The sequence below is a fragment of the Girardinichthys multiradiatus genome, chromosome 23 (genome assembly GCF_021462225.1).
Source record: "Girardinichthys multiradiatus isolate DD_20200921_A chromosome 23, DD_fGirMul_XY1, whole genome shotgun sequence".
In the NCBI taxonomy this organism is placed as follows: Eukaryota; Metazoa; Chordata; class Actinopteri; order Cyprinodontiformes; family Goodeidae; genus Girardinichthys; species Girardinichthys multiradiatus.
Window position 1 is genome coordinate 9,224,385 of NC_061815.1, and position 20,202 is coordinate 9,244,586.

Below are 20,202 nucleotides of genomic sequence, written 5' to 3' on the forward strand. Positions count from 1 at the left end.
TGAAGCTAAGAAAAGAATAGCTTATAGCTTGTTATCAACCTTTAAAATTAAAGATGTAGTTTTAAAATATCATCAATAAAAGGATCAAAATGCATAAGCATTGACGGCGCCTTATGGCAAATCAGAAATTCGTGCGATGTGGTCCTGGCCTTCTTTTCCAGGCTGTGGGGGAAATCCGCTTCAATTAGGGCTGCTTCTAGAGGCCTCAGAAGAAAAGTCAAGCCACGCTTGTCTCATTACTATACTGTTTATATGAATGAATGCTGGATACTTGAACAGTAAATCATTACTTAACTTTGTTGCATACAATTGGCGTGATCGTAGTCAGTTTTGGATCCAAGTTGAAGAGTCATGTCTGCTTGCCAGCAAGGAGACATTTGCGCATCATGCCTTTCATGTCTGGGTTTCATCTGAGACTCACATGGAAAGAGACCGTGATGTTGGAGCACGGCGTTTTTGTTCAGCTCTGACTCCTCCTCTTCCTATGCTGTGTAGGTTAATGCTATTTATTTTGAAAGTTTCAGAAAAGTTCTTACTGGCCTTCAATGTATATTTCAGAGTCCATGTTTATCCATGGCTGGGTCCAAATAGTGAGAGAGCATGTTGCGCGCCACAACAGCCGTTGGCATTGCTGTTACATTACAGGCAGAGTAGAAGAAGAGCTGAGTGTGCTGCCTTGGACTGGACTGATCCTTGCCGTAAAGGTTTGGTTCATTCACTGTGCCCTGGTAAAATAAACAAAATAAGGCTTGGATGTGTTTTGGTTTACTAAATGTGAAAACCAAAATGCAAATAAATTAAGCTTCTATGAACAAACAAGAGCGCAGGGATTAGCTGCAGCTTAGTGAAGGAGAGAGGAAGAAATCATAACTGAATGATTAAAACAACTCCTTGTAAAGTGCTGCTGCCTGATTGCCTGCTGCTGGAAAGTGGAGCACTATAGTGTCAACATGGATTTGTTCATAGTAAGATGTTTTATAATTAGTTGGTAAACTTGGTGAAGATTTAATCATGAGTTGCTTTGCTCACTTATTATAGTGACTTGTGAACTAAGGCTGGGAGTTGTTGCAGCGCAGCACTGAAAAAACCTTCTTCACGTCCACCATAAAGGACGAAGCGGGATGTAGTCTTTGCCTCACTGGGTCCATCCGGACAAACATAAAGCATCTGTTTCATGGAAAATAGAAATAATCTCGTCAGGACGGAGACAAAGATGACACACCTGCTGGTGTGAATAGTGACGACCAAGGTTAATAAAATGTAACAGCGGCACCACGTGTTTTCCCATAGCGAACAGATCCACTGCTGCTCTGCCAAATCTGCTCCGAATCTGAGAGATCAGGTCGTGATGGAAGCTGCTGGACATGACGTCTGCTCCTCTGTTTTGGATGCCAATGATGCACACTGCTCTGATGGAGAGCAGATTTGTGCTCGTCCAGCGGGCAAATATAAAACAAAATATACAAAATAAAGAACACAGAGATAATATAAATAAATAAATCATTAAGGATGGATAATATGTACACTCGGGATCCATATCTAACACAGTTATCAACCGAACTCAGCTTGCCTCTGCCTTCACAGAGTAAGATATTTATTGTTGATTAGTGTTTTCTTTGTGGGATTCGGATAAATTGTATAGTTCTGTGCAATTTGCCAGACTGGACTGGTTTCCCCCCTGAGTTGGGTTTCTTTTGAACATGGGCTGGAAAAAAATATCTTTGGTAAAATGTGGGTTGCTTTTCTCAACATTTGGAGGGTTTATAGCAATTATTCATGGAAAAATGCTATCAAAATAATAATAATGTGCTGTCTTTTTACTCATATCAGTAGTTTTGAAAAAGACAATCTGTCGAACCTGACATCACTGCCTGTGAAATTATATTGGTCAATTGTAAATCTCCAAAATGCTGTTAAGAGTTCATTTTATATACACTGAGGTGGGGCCATTAGTTTGTTAAGCTTTGACTTAAAGTTGAGAGACAGCATCATGCAGAAGGGGGGAAATACAAAACATATCCAGAAAGCTAAAACCAGACCAGCACCACATTCCAGTTGGATCTGGTGCTGGTCAGAACTTGCACAGACATTTTTGGAATTAGGTGCTCAAGCAAAAAAAAAAAAAGGCATCGACTGGCAAAATTATTTATAAAATTAAAACAGGATACATTTATGCTTTTATTAGCCTCATTTTTCTTGACATTCATTTACAAATTGGCAATTTGTAAATGCATCATAATCAAAAGAGACTCATTGAATCAGGCAAGAAAACAGTAAACATTATTTGACAGTTTTCTGACAGAGTTGAAACATTACACTAATAATAAACCATTACCAATAACTCACAACACTTTCATGTAGCTCAACTTAAGACATACCTTTCATTCACATTCATTCTCGAGACCAAGAGTCTTCCCTCCAGATCACCGCCATCAACCCCCAACTGGAGGAGTCCCCGCGTTCGCCATGAGATCAGAAAGCCTCGCCCATCATCGGTGGAGCTCAGCACGGACCTGAAAGACATGTCAGAGGGAGAGGATGTCTTCTACAGGGCCTCTGTGGGCAGCAGCAAGGAGAGTGAAGGAGACACTTCACCTCATTACTTTGCTGGTTCTAAGAATCAAGGAACTGGCGAGGGTTTGTTGCAACCTGACGACAGAATAGGAGAAGACGACAGCCCGCCCCACTACAATAAAGATGCAGTTGGTGACTGTGACCTGATGCTGATATGCATCACTCCAGACCACAATGGCAAATTTGGCTTCAATGTAAAGGGTGGAGTGGATCAGAAGATGCCTCGGGCCATATCACACGTTAAACCGGACTCCCCGGCAGGTCGATCTGAACCCAGACTGCAGGAGGGAGACCTGGTGGTACTCATCAACGGTCGGGACATTTCCGAGCACACGCACGACCAGGTCGTCATGTTCATACGAGCCAGCCGAGAGTTGCACTCCAGACAGCTGGCTCTGCTCATCAGACGTAAAGGGCCGGGCCGAGTCATGCCTCAGCTGCAGCTGTCTTTCGATGCCCTTTCGCTCACCATCCCTGCACAGGAAAACAAGCCTCAGTCACCAGGTCAGATGGAGCAGGTCACCACGCTGGGGGAGTCAATGAAACAGCTAGAGAGAGAAATACAGTCAGGCACACTATCCTTCCATTTTGAGAATTTATACAAGAGGAAGCCTGGTCATGTCACGGTGGCGCCTCCTGAGTCTGGTGTGTGCTTACGTTACATTGCAGCTCAAGGTCCACTTCCACAGACCTGCACTCACTTTTGGCAAACTGTATGGGAGCAACAGACACACACCATCATCATGCTTACAACTCTAACAGAGAGGGGATGGACTAAGTGCCACCAGTACTGGCCACATCCGCCGGAGGTGAAGAACTACAGCCACTTGTCTGTGAAGTGTCACTCGGAGGAGTGCAACCTGGCGTACGTGACGAGGCAGTTCACTCTGAGGCACAACAAGTTAGATGAGGAGCGTGCAGTCACACACCTGCATTACGTCGCGTGGCCAGACCACGGCGTACCCGACGACCCCTCGGACCTCCTGCTCTTCATCAGCTCAGTAAGGGAGAGGAGGAAAGGCAAAAAGCCGTTGATGGTTCACTGCAGTGCTGGGATTGGGCGGACAGGTGTCCTGATCACCATGGAGACGGCGCTAAGTCTGATGGACGAGAGTCGGCCGGTGTTCCCGTTGGACATTGTTAAAACGCTAAGAGACCAGCGAGCCATGATGGTTCAGACCACGTGTCAGTTCCAGTTTGTGTGTGAGGCCGTTCTCCGAGTCTACAATGAAAAACGAGAGAAATCCAAAGCATCGTAGCCCGAATCGACGACAGGACAAGACCAGACGCTTTGCTCTGCCTCTATTAACAGGACGGGACTTCTGCATAGCTGCAACAGATTAAACTCTGCCAGGCTTATGGCACTGGAACACGCACTGGATAATGAGAGTTCAAGATGCCGAGCACAGCTGTCTGGGCGAGGAGAGAGATAGTACGAATATTAAACCTAGTTGACCTTACTTTTATGCTAAAAGGTACATGAAGCTTATAGAAACTGTGGTCTCCATAGAGACTGATGTAGGACTGACGTGAGCTGCTAATTTGTGTTCAAGAGGTCTTTCAGGAATGACGCTTCTACTTGTAAAGCTACATGTTCCTTAGACTGAAGCTTCCCAGTCAATGAACCCATCAAGGACAGCAGAGGCAAATCAGACTGCTGTAATCTGTAGATTGTCTCTGACTCCTGAGATGAGTAGCAAAACTGACTTTAGATGGCTGCAGCAGGTTATCAGGTCAAAAAAAAAAAGACATACCTTTCATTTCAAGTCACAAACCTACTTTAGGTAGTTAAATTGGGTCTATTATTATGCTAATAAAAGCAAACAGACAGCTAAGGAGCATTTTCCTATTTGTTCATCATTTGTTTGTTTGCTGCTCGATGTCATAGAGCATTATATTTAGCCTTCCACATATATTAGCCTGTAATGTTAACTACCTTGCAAAATGATTCCTCAACTGTTGAAGTAGGTACGCTTGCATGAAAAGAGCTCCTTGAGTAAATGTGACTTTTACCTGCACAGAACAGTGCATTTTGGCCAGCATGCTGCAATTTTAATATACTATATGTTTGTTTTTATCATCAGCACTTTATTGTGAGTGTTGAACTACTAGACATTCAGAGAAATGGTTGTGGCCATGCTTTTTCTTTTCTTCTTCAGACTTTATCTGCTGGAACTGACATGGGGAAAAAAATAATATATATATATATATATATATATATATATATAGTGTGCGCACGAAATACTAATTTGTTCCCACAAAATACTAATTTGGCCCCACGAAATACAAATTTGTGCCCACAAAATATATATAATGTTTACACAAAATACTAATTTGTTCCCACAACATAGGTATACGAAATACTAAAACAGCACACTTTCTCAAAGATACGGAGGAACAAAACAACAACTGGATGGACAGGGATAGCCTGATGGAGTTTCATTTTAGGCTGGGGAGGAGCTACAAAGAAATTCTGAAAAGCCTGGCATCACAAGCAATTGTCATTAGTGAGAGGCATTTAAATAGAATATTAAGACCCACACCCACCGTACACTAAGCTCCATCACTTATGAGTTACACATCTCCTGCAACACAGGTCACTTGATACCTACTTTGTGGGAATGAATCAGTATTTTGTGGGCACAAATTAGTATTTAATTTGAACAAATTAGTATTTTGTGTGCATGTTATATATTTTTTTCTCCCATATCAGTTCCCGGGTGCCACATTTAACATCAAAATAATTAAGTAGAATTAGTGAAATGGTATAATTTGTCTGCTTGCCTCTCTTTCTCTCTTCATTTAAATCAGTCAACAGCTGGACAAGGCTTTGAAATTATGAGTACAAAATGTGCAGGCAATGCCGGCCTCGTATCAACTATGGTGGTGGTGCAATATTTTGCTGCTTTTGTGACGCACATTGTACGTTTTTAATAAACATATTTGCATTAACTCCTCTCAGGGTGGGTCCATAAAGTGTGTGGGTGTTGGTGGTGCCCCCTGGCCCCCCCTGTTCTGGTGCCAGTAGGTTTGACCCACTCCATTATTATTGTAGTCGCTTTTGAGTTTTATTAACGTTTCCCTTTACTACCTCCAGGAAAACGTTCTCATTTCTTCTGGTACCAAGGCCAATCAGTGAACATCAGTCATTTCCCTTCACGTGTAGTCCCTACTCAGCCTCAGTCGTACCTGTTAAGGAGCAGGGATCAAAAAAGTAGGTACCAGTATGAAAAACAAAAACAGTAATGGAAATGCCCTAGGGGAGTTGAGTAGGGCCAAAACCAAGCCAGTGGAAATGGGGCAAAACAGACCCCAGAAATTTCACAGTTTTGCTCCCCTGGCGTGGCCAAAGCTCCTCAGACAATGGTCGCCACTGCTACTACTAGCACTGATTTAAGAGCAGCATTTGGTGTGACAAACTGAAGTCATAGGTTTTGTGGATTTTAAACACAGCTGTCAAGCACCAGTCTTACAACTCCAATAAGAGGATAGGAGAGGTTTGGTTTGATGTTCCTTGACTCACAAATCACGAGCACATTTTATTCCCGCTTGTTCATAGAGCAATTGTCACAGTCCAGTCTGGCAAATTGTTTCCTAGGGAAACAAGAAGTCATGAATTACTAATTAAAACTACTTCCTATGAACTCTGATCAACTTTAAAAAAGTAAAGTGTTCAAACAAAAGAAGGTCTTAGTGCTTGTTAACAAAGCTATTTAAAACTGGTTATTTCCCACTTAGTAAATGTACTCAAAATAAAGGCTTGATTTCAAAAAAGTTACTGTCAGGCTTTTTACACATTTTTACTAGTGGCATGAGTAATTGTGGAAAGCACTGTATGCTGCTGAGGATGGATAGTTCTGAAAAGGATGAGGTAAGTGATCGTCATTGGAGAACAACAGGACTGAGTCAGCCTTGAGAAGAACACCAGCTCCAAACCATCCGCAGCTGAAAGATGGCCTATCCCACTTGTCAGCATTGATCTCACCAAATCATATGTATTGCTACCCTGGTGGATCTTGGTGCCTCTGTACTTCAGCATGAAGATATCTTTGAACTGTATTTTCTGCTTGGCTTTATTTAGGCATTTATTTAAGGGGACAATGGACATGAGCACTTCAGCCCATTATTCTATTGTGCCTGATAAAGCTGTAAAGGGTAATTTTCATCTGCAAGTTCCTGATGGATGGCAAGAAAACCCCTAAAACATCTCACAGCTGAAAGTGAGGAGTGGAGTAAACGTTCCTCATGTCTCACTGGTTATTTTTGCCAAAAGGGGTAAAACTAACTGTTGTTGGGGTCTGGGAGTATCTGTTTTTCTGTTTCTTGCCTGCTATTTACTCTGCTTGACAACAAAGAAATCTGGAGGACCGGATAACGTCTCCCCATCATGCCTGAAAGCCTGTGCAAATCAACTCGCTCCGATCTTCACAAGGATCTTCAACAAATCACTGGAGAAATGTGAGGTCCCCTCCTGCCTCAAACAATCCACCATCATCCCGGTGCCCAAGAAACCCACCATCCTAGTATTAAATGACTACAGGCCTGTAGACCTGACGTCTATGGTCATGAAATCCTTTGAGCGGCTGGTGTTGAAGCACCTGAAAGACATCCCAGGCCCACTGCTGGACCCCCTGCAGTTTGCTTACCGAGCAAACAGGTCGGCAGATGATGCTGTTAACTTAGGTCTACACTTCATCCTGCAACACCTCGACCACCCAGGGACGTACGCCTGTTTGTAGACTTCAGCTCAGCCTTCAACACCATCATACCAGACATCGTCCACCAGAAACTCACCCAGCTCAATGTCCCAGCCTCCACCTGTCAGTGGATCAACAGCTTTCTGACGGACCGACAGCAGCAGGTGAGACTGGGGAGCATCTTCTCCCGATCCAGATCAATAAGTACTGGTGCATGACTGCACCTCATCGGACTCGTCCGTGAAACTCCTTAAGTTTGCAGATGACACCACTGTCATTGGACTGATCCAGGACGGTGATGAGTCTGCATACAGACAACAGGTGGATCGGCTGGTAGACTGGTGCAGCCAGAACTACCTTGAACTCAACCCACACAAGACTGTGGAAATGGGGGTGGACTTTTGGAGAACACAACCCCCATACACCCCCCTCACCATCCTCAACAACACCGTGTTGGCTGTGGACCACTTCAGGTTCTTAGGAACCACCATCTCTGAGGACCTGAGATGGTCTTCACACATAGACATTGTTTGGAAGAAGGCCCAGCAGAAACTGTAGTTCCTGAGACAACTCAAGAAGTTCAACCTTTCACAGGAGCTGCTGGTCATCTTCTACACTGCCATCATTCAATCTGTCCTGTCTTCATCCATCTCAGTGTGGTTTGGCTCATCCACAAAACAGGACAGGTGTTGACTGAAACAAATAATCAGGAATGCAGAGAGAATAATCAGGGCTGACCTTTCCTCCATCCAGGACTTATACAGGTCTAGGGTCAAGAAAAGAGCTGCTAAAATCTCTGCAGACTCCACACACCCTGCACATAAACTGTTCAGAGCTTTACCTTCAGGCCGCCGCTACAGAGCACTGTTTGCTAAAAGCAGCCGCCACAGAGACAGTTTCTTCCCCCAGGCTTTTTCTCTGTTGAACATCCAATAGAGTACAAAACAACAGCATACAGATGTTGCAAATGCACCTTTTTATTATATATGTGTATATTGTACATTGTAAATATGAATATTCTGTGATGCAAAAACAAAACCAAAGAGCAAAGTGTACCGGAGTCAAATTCCTTGTTTGTATGTACGAACTTGGCAATAAAGCTGATTCTGATTCTGCTTAGTCCATTGGTGGCGTGGGAGCTCATGGGTGCAGAGGTTACAGGTGTGGCTCATCCTGCTGATTGCTGCTGGGACCATTTAAGCAGGAGGCTGCCAGCACTTTGATGCCTGAGTGTTAGCCAACAGTGGTAACAAACTCTCACCAGACTCTAGCTGTGTGCTTAAGCTTTTGTATTTTCTTAGAGCTTTGACGAACCTTTGCGTGTCCTCCTTCCCAGGTTGCTTTCAAGCCCTGGCTCAGTTTTATGTTCGTTTCCTGACTTCTGGAACTAAGATTCAAGCCTCCAGTTACCTTCTCTAGACAAAATTCAAGCTGGCAGCTTCCTGGCCCTGCGATCAACTGGTCACAATCACAAGCGAACCTTGTTCACCATCCGAGTTCCTGTGTAAGCCCCATCATTTAGCACACCTCGCCATCTTCTTCACACCACGGACTAAGCTTTACTGGACTTTCCCGAGACTTCCTTAAAGCATCCATAGACCAACTAGCCTTGGATATTACCCTCCTCAGTCTACTCTGGTCTCGTGCTCCCAGGCTCCACATCCCCCCAACCGGCCGTTTTTTCTTCTCCTTCAGTAAGCGTATCCTATTAACTACAATAATAATCCCATACCTGTTCTCCCCTTCTTTAAGCAATTTATCTACTGGTCCTGGTTCTCTTGCCACTAACTCATCCCTGTGAAAATAAATCTGTAAACTTCTCCTGAGTGTATTTCTGCATGTGGGTCAGATCTGTTCCTAGAACTACACACAACTGTTGGGGTTGAGCTTTTTTCTTGCTTACAAAGCACATTTTTGTTGATGCGTTTAGCTTGATGGGTAAAGCAGTGTGTGGTTTTTTTTATTTTTTTCTGAGAAATTAAATGACCATATCTTTTGTCAGTGTGGTGGTTCTTGGAGTGGACCCAAATGCAGACAGGCAGGAGCAGATTGGTAAAAACAAAAAGGTTTAATAAAATTTACTGGCAGGCAGGTGAAAGCAGATGCAGACATGAATATGGAGTTTGCTTTGCTTGGCTTGATTAAATACACATGGTCATGGACAGGCTTGGTAAGAACAGAGCAAAATAAACCAGCAACAAGTGAAGAGAGGAGTACAAATGGGGCATGGTACAGTTGAATCAAGGAGACTGATTGGTCTGGTGCAGGTGAACCAAAAGAGGCTGATTACAGATGGACTGTGGCAGAGAGTGGAAACAAGAAAATGAATGGGCTGGACAGAAGCAATAAAATAATCCAACCAAAGGAAGTTCTTACAGACCATAAAACAAAATGCACTATGAACAGAATACAAGAATAATAAACAAAACCCAAGGAAAGAATTACAGCACCTGGAAAGCAATGATTCGAAGGAGGATCCAAAACAACTTGAAGAACTTAATTAGCAGTAGAGAGAGAGAGAGGAAAAAAAAAACACCCTGAAATCATGACATCTTTGAAAGAAATTAATATTTAATAGGACATCCTATATAAGCCTTGACAGCTGTTTTTTTCTATTCAGTCAGGTTACCATTGTCTGTTAATACACTTTGTGTAATGATCTGAAAGATTTGGGTGTAAAAAAAAAAAAAGACAGGAAATCTATGGATTGTCAAATCAGATTTTAGGGGACTCACCTGTTAATTTCTTATGCAAACAATGCTAAAATCAGGTTGGATCCCTTTTGCCTTTAGAAATGCCCTAATTCTGTGTGACATAGACTCAACAAGATGTTGGAAATAACTATTCATGTATTTTTTTTAGAGTCTGTGTAAAAATTATCATCAGTTTCTGTTCTTGATTGACAAGTGTCAAGCTTCAATGTGTTCTACATTTAGAGATGGTACCTTTGTCACCTTTGTGACTGCTTTCTATTATCCCTCACCAGTCTTCTGATTTCTGACATCAGGGCATTTTTGACCACACAGCTGTTGCTCACTGGATTTTGTCTCATTTTTAGACTGTGTAAAATGTGTGCAAATATCTCAGCAGATTAGCAGTTTTTTACATTCTCAGATATCACCTCATCTGGCACCTATAGCCATGTCATGTTTAAAATCCCTCCCTTCATCCCCATTTTACTGCTTGCTATGAATTCCAGCAAGTTGTTTTCACCACTGGACCTAAATGCACTGAGTTGTTGCTATGTGATTGGCTGAGGCACCATTTGTGTGGTACAAATTGACTGAAATGGTGTACCTTTTAAAGTGGGCAGTTTTTTTAGCTGAACTAATGATTGATCCGCAGAGTAAGGCTTGCTGCTTTTCATTGATCATTTTAGAGATAAGCAACTTTGGCTTGTTGTTTTATGTTACTCAGCCACAGAAATATCCACTTGCACAGACATTCATTTACATGACCTGGCTAAATCTGCCTCTGGTTTTGCCAGATATTATATTTATAAGCTTTATTATGTGAAGATTTTCTCAGTCAGCTTCATCTCTGGTACATTTCTGCACACATTTCCCCATTAAAATGTTCATAATGCAAAGTCTTTACACATATTTCCAACATATTTCCCTTTAAAAAACAAACTACTGACCACGGTTTGCAAAGCTTCAAGGCCTTAGAAAAGCCAGGTTTTTTTGTAACCACAACTTCTTCCATCAGCAATGTGGCTCACTTTCTTAGTATTTGAAAGTGAGTGACAAATGTGAATTTCTTCAGAAAAGGTGAAGATGAAAACATCTTATTGAGGCTCATCTGACAAAATCCTTTGGAAACCGACAGTTCCATCAGCGTTCAGCCATTCAGGTGCACATTGGTAACATTTACTGTGATTTTTCTTGTATTCTTTAGAGTTCACATGTACATTTTGCTGTTAAGGTGACACTGAAAAGTGCATCAAGACAGAAATTATGCTATTGTACCTGAATTGTCTATGTAGTCAGGTCTTTTTAAATATTTCAAGTCTACAGTGTTATATTTTTGGTCTCTGGATTTGTTGTTCAGATTTTGATTAGATTTTCACCTAAGTTGTTCTACTGCACTTACACTGAAAAGCATAATGAGTGAATAAATTATAACTATTACTTGGATAAAACATGTCCTCTAAGGTTTTATCTTTTGACAAAAGTCGTCGGACAACAACAAATCAATAGGTCGCATTGATGAGGAGGATCCATTAGGATTCAAGAATGTTTATGGTCACAATGATTATCAGAGACGAGCACGAACTGTAGATGAAGATTGAATATTTCATGAGGGCATTAAAACAGAATGGCTCTTCTTGGACTGTGAAAAGGCTGATCTCATTATTCAGTCGTCGGGTGAAAGAAAGGTGCTTTCTTGAGGAATGATTGTTGCTCATTTTATTTTTTTTACAGCTACCCAGCCACATAAAGACACAATCAGTGACATACGGTTGTGTTTGACAGCGAATACTTAAAATGTCACCAACATTTTTATGCATTTTATTGGAATCTTTGTACTGGGCTCAAGTCCATACTAGGGTGTGCGCACATCTTTTGATGTAAAGTCAGCATGATCTCTTTGTAGATGTGTAGGCTTTCCCCAGATCCTCCCAGAGTAAAAAAAAAAACAAACAAAAAAAACAGGTATGGTAGATTCAAAGGCAAGGTTGTTTGTCCCTTGTATGTCTGTCATGGACATTCGATCAATCCATGTTGGCCTTTGGTTCTTTGACCACTGATGATAGACTCCTGCTGCCACACAATCATGATTGTGAGGAGGTAGATATAAAAACTGGATTGATGATTGGTTTTATAAAAGGTCATAAGGTTAAACTGTGTTTTTATTTCTATTGTCAAAAATACAGTAAATGGCAAATTGTATTTTAAAGAATCTTTAATCAGAGTAGGATATTCAAATAATTTTTTTTCAATTTTAATTGTAACGTTCTAATGACAAGAAAGCATTCAAACTATAATAAAGGTTTTATAAATCTTCAGTTTAGAATGTATAAATTCAACACGTTGAACTACGAATGATCAAATGCAGTCCAGACTCATTCTAATCATTGTAAAATAGCTCTTTATTTAAGCTCCAATAGGAAGCAGATGTTGACTTTAGCAACATAAAGCTGCTTTAACATTGTTTCCTGTTTTGCTATGCAGGCTGGCATTTAAGAAAAACTGCTTTCACACAGGTCTGGGGATAAAGAAATTGAGATTTGTTTAAAACAAATTCTTTTCATATCTTTGAAGTATCTGTCTTGCTTTAGATTTTTGTAAAAACTGTGTTTACATAGAGATCAATGAGTTGGAGTTCATAGTGATCTGCTGCACCATGACAGGGTACATCACTTTTCCCTTACTCAATTTTAGTTAACTTTTTTTCTTTAGATTAAAATATTTAGAATTTAGAAACAAAATTTCTTTATAATCTATAAGTACCTTTAGTGGTCAGATAATTATTAGTGGAATTAATCAGAACAGGACATGCCTCAACTTTCAGTTTCAGCCATCTCGCATCCCCACACATGATTAACATCTGTGAAGTTACGTAAGAGATTATTGGGTCTTTGTTGGCCATCATCACCCGAGGGGGCCTCAAAGTAGAACTATCGAAAGGAGTCAGTTGAGGTGGTTCGGACACGTAGACATAAATTCCTCCCGGCGTCTACATTTGGAGGTTTTCTGGGCACATTCTAAATCCTTGATTTTAGAAGTTTATAACTTCTATATTTCAGTCTGGCCCACTGAAACATCAAAGGGAGTCTTTAAATTTAAAACCTGTAATTGTGATTAGCATACCTTCATATGAAGCTTTCTGAATTAAAATTTGACTGAGGGCTATGCAAATAAAGGCATCCTAAAACAATCCACACAGCACCGCAGGTAACAGTCAGGCAAAAACAAAAGACCAGAGTCAGAGGGGATGAAACTTTCTCTCCTGACAGAACTATTACCATACTGTTGATTAAATATGAGTGCACTTTGAATTAAAACACTTAGTTACAATGTCTATTGACATGCTTCCAGGCAATAGACTAACAACACAGTGCTGGGTAATTTGACTTGCAAGTAGAGAAAGGTATAAAACTACAAGAATGAGAGAAGTGGAAAACTGGTTGTTTTTTTGCACACATCTTAAGATAGGAAGCTAAACTTTTCTTTTTAGTTTTCCATTTTTATATATACATTAAATAAATCAAGTAGCATGTGAATCATTTAAAATAAAGCTTGCAGGGCTTAACTGAGCTTAGTACAATTGGAGATAAACCCACTTGCTCATATAAGTTTTAAAACCAAAGCCCAAGGCAATCTTCTAGGAGTTCCTAACAAGATGAAGCAGAAATCTTTAAACATTTTATTTTATTTTCTGCTTTAGAAATGTAGCAGCAAACACCAAAGTAGCCTCAGTAATGTTACTTGTCTGAGTTGAGGCAAAAATCTCTATTTAGCTCATATATGTTACGGTTTGCAATGGTGAAGTTAGTTTTAGGTTGGGTATTTGTTATTAGTGCTCTGCATCCTCCTGTTTGATCCAATGAAGGCCGTCTGATTACGGGCAGCAGCTCTCTGCTCCCTCCTCTTGCAGACACTGGTTCGCTTAAGGAGGGTTTCATTGTGGTATGGTTTTGTGTGTTTTTGGGAAATGTTTGCATGTCTGAACAGCTGATTTTATGTGTGATTAGCTGGTTTAACACTAGAACTCCCAGGGCCGTTGATTTGACGGTTTTGAAAGTTTTACATGCCATAACTCTGGTTTATTAAAACTCTTATTTTCCTGGCATCCTGACTTTTTCTAAACCTGTGTCTTGTGTATTCCTGTCCCTATTTAAAAAAAAAATGAAGTGAATAAAAGATCTAAGTATTTCTACCTCTAACTACCACAGCCGCTATTTTGACGGCACTATTATTTACGTTGATATTTTTTTCCCGCGGCTGAGTATATGCGCGAGTGTTGCCTAGCAACCGCCACTCTAGAACGCAGTCTGAGAAGGAGATTGTTGGCATCCTACAAATGGATTCGAGAAGGATATGTTCTTCTCAAGAGGCATTGGAAATGCTTCAAAAATTACATGATTGTGATTCTGGGTCGAGAGGGATTCTGACGCCTCTTGGTCAGCATTCAGTTCTAGTGACAGCGGGTCAAAGAGTGAGCCTCCCCCCGGCTAAAAAACACGAGTCGTCCCGTTAGCAGGAGGTTGTGGCGCATTATTTCAAGGAAGTAAAAGACTAGCCTATGTAACGATTTTATCATTTTAGGCTATAGTTTACAGGTTAGTAAACTAATAATATATAAACAATAGCAACAGTGCCACAATCAGTGCAGGTTCAGAGACAGGGAGACGAGCCTGGTGCCCAGCTACACCCCCAGCAAAACGTGCGTTGACAGAGCGCCAGATCCAAGATGCCCAGACCACGTTCCTCTGCTTGGTGGATGCCGAAATGCTCATCCACGTTCAGGGCTGCAGTGTGGCTGAGGCCCGCAGAGTTTTAGAAGATGTTTCCTCCTCGGACATGAGTGTGGATGAGCTGAAGGCATTTTTAGCACTAGTTTATGTCCGCGAAGTGAAAGGGGACGTAACATGGAGCTGTCCAGCTTTTGGTCAGATTAGTAACGCATTTTCTAAAAATGTACCCACTACTCTGTATTATTTTTCAGTGCTATTTATAAATAATAATACAACTTAATAGGTTTTGATCAAATACTATTATTAATTCTTGTCAAAATCATAATTTTATAGCGTGCAAGAAAATCTTTAGCATTCTGACCAATGTAATGCAATGACGTCATCACCGCCCTCGCATCCAGAATGCTCGCCGTAAAATTGACGGGCTCGGGAGTTCTAGTAGTGTTAGAATTCTGGGAGTTCTAGTGTTAAGATGTTTATATATATACAGCACCCCTTACCTGTGTGTAATTCAGAAAGCTTATGTGTCATTTTTCTTGTCTTTCAGCCTTCAGGCATGGTTTATGATTTGTAAATAGTAAAATTATATTTGGGTTTGCACTCCGGCCTTTGTGGTCCTGAATATTATTTCTGTCGCTCTTTGAGTTTGATTAACCTCCCATCTTTTCTTCCAGCATTTGCTGGCTTATCAAAAAATTGTGTGTTCCTTTACACCACAGAATGCACATGGACTACACGAATAAGGGATAGTTCACTTTATGGTTTTAGAAAACTTTAACAGCTGTTTCTGTCATACTCCAGAGGTGTTTGGGTTTTGATTTCTCTTGTGTGTTCATTAAGACCTTTTCCGTGCTGTTTTTTAAGGTTCTTACTGTCTTGCCTTATTTAGTTCATTTCCTTGTGTTTATTATTAGGGTTGTGCACATTTGAATTAAAACGATTCTGGTTACGATTCAAATTCCTGGTTTTAATTCCAGTTCCTATTGATTATCGATTCCGATTCTCTTAAGAGGCAGGGTCAAAAAAAAGTTTACATGGTTTGATTAAACTAGCTAACCAGAGGTCTTTTTGAATAAAATAGTTTGAATTTCTTTATGAATTTTAATTCTATGAACCTTTCACTTTTTATTAATTTTCCCATGAAGTTCTAACCGGGCTATTTTCCACCTGTATTTAAATTTCAAACCTATGAATCTGAATATAAATGTCATGAATATCCTTTGCACAGGAGTGAAAAGAGCACTACTTCTTCACCATGAATCCATAGGTGTTTAATCATGTTGGTTGTGCAAACCCCTTTCCATATTATAATCTTGTTGCACTGAGGTGACTGGTCCTCTCTTTTATTAAGCAAGACATTCGATCAACAGCGCATACTGTCCATGGTTTCGCGCACACTTCCTGTGGATTCTTCTTTGTTGGTGTTTAGCAGCTTCTTCTTTTGGTTGATGGACTAGGTATTGGAACTAATTATTGAAATTTAAAAATTTGATTGATTCTCGAAGAAATGTCAGTCCAGGTTCCAATCAACTCGGTGTCCAATCCTACTTATTATTGTTAGGTGTTTCCTTATTAGTTCATTCTTTTGTATTTCATTTTTGTGCTGTTTTACATCAGTTCTTCTTAGATAGATTTCTGTTAGATACTCCCCTTGGGATCTGTTCAGCTTTGTTCATATTAATCAGTCTCCCCTCAGCTTCTCCTTCTCCATCTCTGCCTCAGCTGCCAAAGTATTAGCTCACACCACCAAATCGATGAATTCCAGTGTTCCAATCACTTCCATGGCTGCAGGTGTATAAAGTTTGGTGTGGAGATACTTGACTGTCCTGAACAGAGTCCTGACCTCAACCTTCTTGAACACCTTTTGGATGAATTATAGTACAGGCTGCAGTTCTAGTTTTCTCATCTAACTATGAACACACTGCTAAACCTTGTGGAAGATGATTACAGAATAGTTAGGATATCAAAGTTCATGTACATGTAAAAGTGGGCAAACAGATTTCTTATGATTAGCTTATCTGGTTACTTTGTCATCTTCCTTCTCCACCTCTCAACTTCTTGCTATTCACTGCTGGGTTCTTCTGTTTACCTGCTATTCTTCATCGCCTGTTTATTTCCACCAGTTTGTTACATGACCTGTTCCTCCTGTGATCATCTTGTAAGTTCCTTTTTCTGAATAAACCTTTTTTCGCTACAACCATGCTCTGCTCGTGGGTCTTTTCTCAACCACATCATGACAGTTTTGTTCTAAAGCATTTTTTCATATTCTCAGAACTTACATACATCCTTAAGATCAAGTTCAAACAAACAGCCTCTTTCTCTTAATCAAAATGCTTGGAAACCCTCTGTTGATCCTGTATCCTGGATTTTAACCTTTTTCTTTTTTGTCCTGTCACTTTTTGTGTTTATGTGTTATTTTGAGTTTGGAAAAAAAACATGATCAGCTCCCATGACACTCTGCACAATGCTGTAAAAAGCTGATTTGCAGTCATTTAGCTGCTGACTTGTTTAGCCAGAGTGTTTGTGCCTACTGCGCATAATTTGTCAGAAAACTGGGGCTTAACCATACATTAAGAAACTCATTAGTCAGGTAGGTATGTGCATTCTAAAGCTGCTAAATCGGAATATGCCGCCATCCACACAATCTAGGGGAGAGGGGGGAATTACAGATTGACATTGGAAAGGCACTCATAAATTTAATATCCAAATATTTTACAGGAACAAGCACCACTGCAAAGCCTATTTAACAGTCTTACAGTGCATTATATCCTGCCTTACTGTCAATTATCAGTAAAGGGTGTCAAGAATACCATATTTCTAAACTGAAACCATTTTATTATCACAACTGGCTTTTTTGCCAATTATTTACATACCTTTTGCTGCAATTACAGCATCAAGTCTTTGGGGTATGTCTCCACCTACAAGACAGTTCAAGCTCAGTAAAATTATTTACAGAACATCTGTAAACATACGTTTTCAAGTCTTGCCATAGATTCTCAAAGGGATTTTGGTCTGGACTTTAACTGAACTATTTTAACACATTAACAGACTAACCTAAACCAGTCAATTTTAGTTCTGGATGAATGTTTATGGTTGTTGCCCTGGTGGAAGGTGAGCCTCTGCCCCAGTGCAATGTCCTTTAGACTTTAAGATTTTCTTACAGGATTGGCCATGTATTTTTGTCCATTTTCCTTTATGCCATCAACTATGACCAACTTCCCTGTCAATCTTGAATTCTTTTCATCTTTCTTTTTTCATTTAACTTCATTCTTTAAAATAAAGATGAGTTTCAGCACATAGTCTTACCAAACACTATTATCTTGTTTAACCGATCTGTAAGAAATTATCACACATTGCATTATAGAAGTTGCAATTCAATAACTAACGTACTGTCGTAGAAGAAATTGAGTTTTGACGAAAATCCAAACTGAAAGACTCACCTCCACCCCCGACCGTCCTATAACTTCACCGTGCGTCTCTCCTCCATCCAATCAGCATCAGATCCACGTGTGTCTTCAAGCTCATGTCATTCTCAGCATTCATGTCTTCCTCCGGGGTCCGAGCGCCAAAGATATTCATTTTTATCAATAAACTTCTCTAATCGCCACCTTTGTGTTTCTTATTGTGAGTCTTTTCAGGTTGAAATGGCGTCAGTGGTGCATATTTACACTTTAACGACTTTGTGAGACTTGAGACCTCCTGCATTTGGGGCAAAGCTTACCTTATTACAAGATCTGTGTTGCTGAATATGCATGTGCATTTTTCAGCAAAGAAACCTGACAGTATACAGATGTGCCTTGTGTCTTTGTCTTAGTAATGAGAACACAACTTGTTAAGCATCACAGTAAACAGTTAGAAAATGTTCACAGCTGACTGCAATATGGTATGCTCTTGCATTAAAGCAACTTTGGAGGCTAAATGAGGCTGCTTTTGGCTCATGAGGCTCTGCGACTATACAAATACAGATGTCTTAAAACCTCTATATTCAGGTGATAGCAATCACTTTGGCTTAAATAGTATTGTGGAAGTTGTGTGGAGCTATGGGGTTAGCATGCAGTGTGAATGTCTTACAGCTGGTGCTGCAGCATATATGGCTGACATCATGCAGAGTTAGGTGCTGTGACATTTCAACTAATGACAAGGTGCATTCAAGACCTTTTCCTTCTTTGCTTGGAGCTCTTTGTGATCATTTTGACAGTGCACATTATTGTTACTTTCCAGTCATTTCATTGAAGGTCTTTCATTTTTCTCTTTCTTTTGTTCTTTCATGAGTAGGGCCCTACTTCAGGTATATACAGGTTGATAAAAAACTCCATATAACATGTATTATTTGAATCATGTTTTTAAATGCTGCTTCAGCTATATGTTATTTACTCTACTTTGAAGGTTCCTTAAATTGCTCACTACCAAGTTTGATTAGCAGCAAGCTTCACACACGATTCTTGGTGTGAGATTGAGCTGTTAACAAGTTGTTTTATTGTTGGGACTTGTGATGTTACGGTATTATGAGGCTGTATTTGTTGTAAATTACAGTAAGAAGATTGTTTAGTGCTGTCGCTTGAGTTAAATGGAGCCTGTAAATGCTGCTAGGAACAAGATGCCGATGCTATTCTCTTAGCCCCAAAGTTTTTTGAGAGGAAACAGTGTGCTGATAGACAAAGCGTTTCTGTGCCGATTTCTTAAATAAGGGAAAGTATTTTATGAGAGTTTGTGTAATTTGACTATTTGTAATTTGTGCGGCCAGCTAATTTGGGATTTGTGTAAAATCTAAAGAGCTTTGGAGAGATGCTACAAGCTGCAGCACCAGAAGTGATCAGGGAGATTACTCTGCTTACCATGAGGTTCAAATCCATTCCACCTGTGGGCAGAGAACCAGAGGGATCCTTAAATCTCACCTGTCTGGACCTAAAAATCCGGGGAGTTTTAGTTCTAACAATAAGCGGTGTAATTTGCCAGGATGTTTTTTGTTTGTTATGCATGTTTTGTATATTTTCAGGTACTACATATTGTTACTCTCATGTCTTGCAGGGGTATATGTTTTTGACTTTTGTGCAAACTGGTAACTGTTGAAGGCTATCAGCGCTAGTTCCAACATAATGTGGAAAACAATTCAACTGTTTTTCAGGTCTGGATAACTGGAAACAGAAAATAGATAATTATATTTTCAGTATTTATCAGCTAAATCATTGTCTTAATCAATCCATCCATCTATCTATCCATCCATCCATCCACTGATTTATTCGCGGGGAAGCTGTTGGCTATCTCCAGCAGTCTATGGGCGGGAGGCGGGGTACACCCTGGACAGTATATTGAAAGTCTGACCACTATTAAGATATCTACGATGGATTTACATGAATTATGATATTTATACTGCAAAGGATTGAAAAAGCATGACATTTATGTCATTGAAAATATGTAGAAACCCAGTACTGGATGATACATGACAGAGTTGATAATAAAGAACCTCCCTTTGATAGCAACTAACACCATGGGATAAGGGGAAATGAATAC

General features: G+C 40.3%; 1 protein-coding gene across 1 annotated transcript; it reads left to right on the top strand.

The window, feature by feature from the left end:
* The first annotated feature begins 1,348 nt into the window (after nucleotides 1-1,348).
* LOC124860769 (tyrosine-protein phosphatase non-receptor type 3-like) lies at nucleotides 1,349-3,833 on the top strand. The gene is made up of 2 exons (XM_047354325.1): nucleotides 1,349-1,442; nucleotides 2,362-3,833. Exons 1-2 carry the CDS (start codon nucleotides 1,349-1,351, stop codon nucleotides 3,831-3,833), a joined length of 1,566 nt encoding a protein of 521 aa, XP_047210281.1.
* The last annotated feature ends 16,369 nt before the right edge of the window (nucleotides 3,834-20,202 follow it).

Excerpts from the sequence above, each read along its gene's own strand:
- LOC124860769 (XM_047354325.1), top strand. The coding sequence starts at position 1,349 with ATGGAAGCTGCTGGACATGACGTCTGCTCCTCTGTTTTGGATGCCAAT. Across the intron at positions 1,443-2,361 it reads GATTTGTGCTCGTCCAGCGG|CTCAACTTAAGACATACCTT; the intron begins GCAAATATAAAA and ends ACTTTCATGTAG.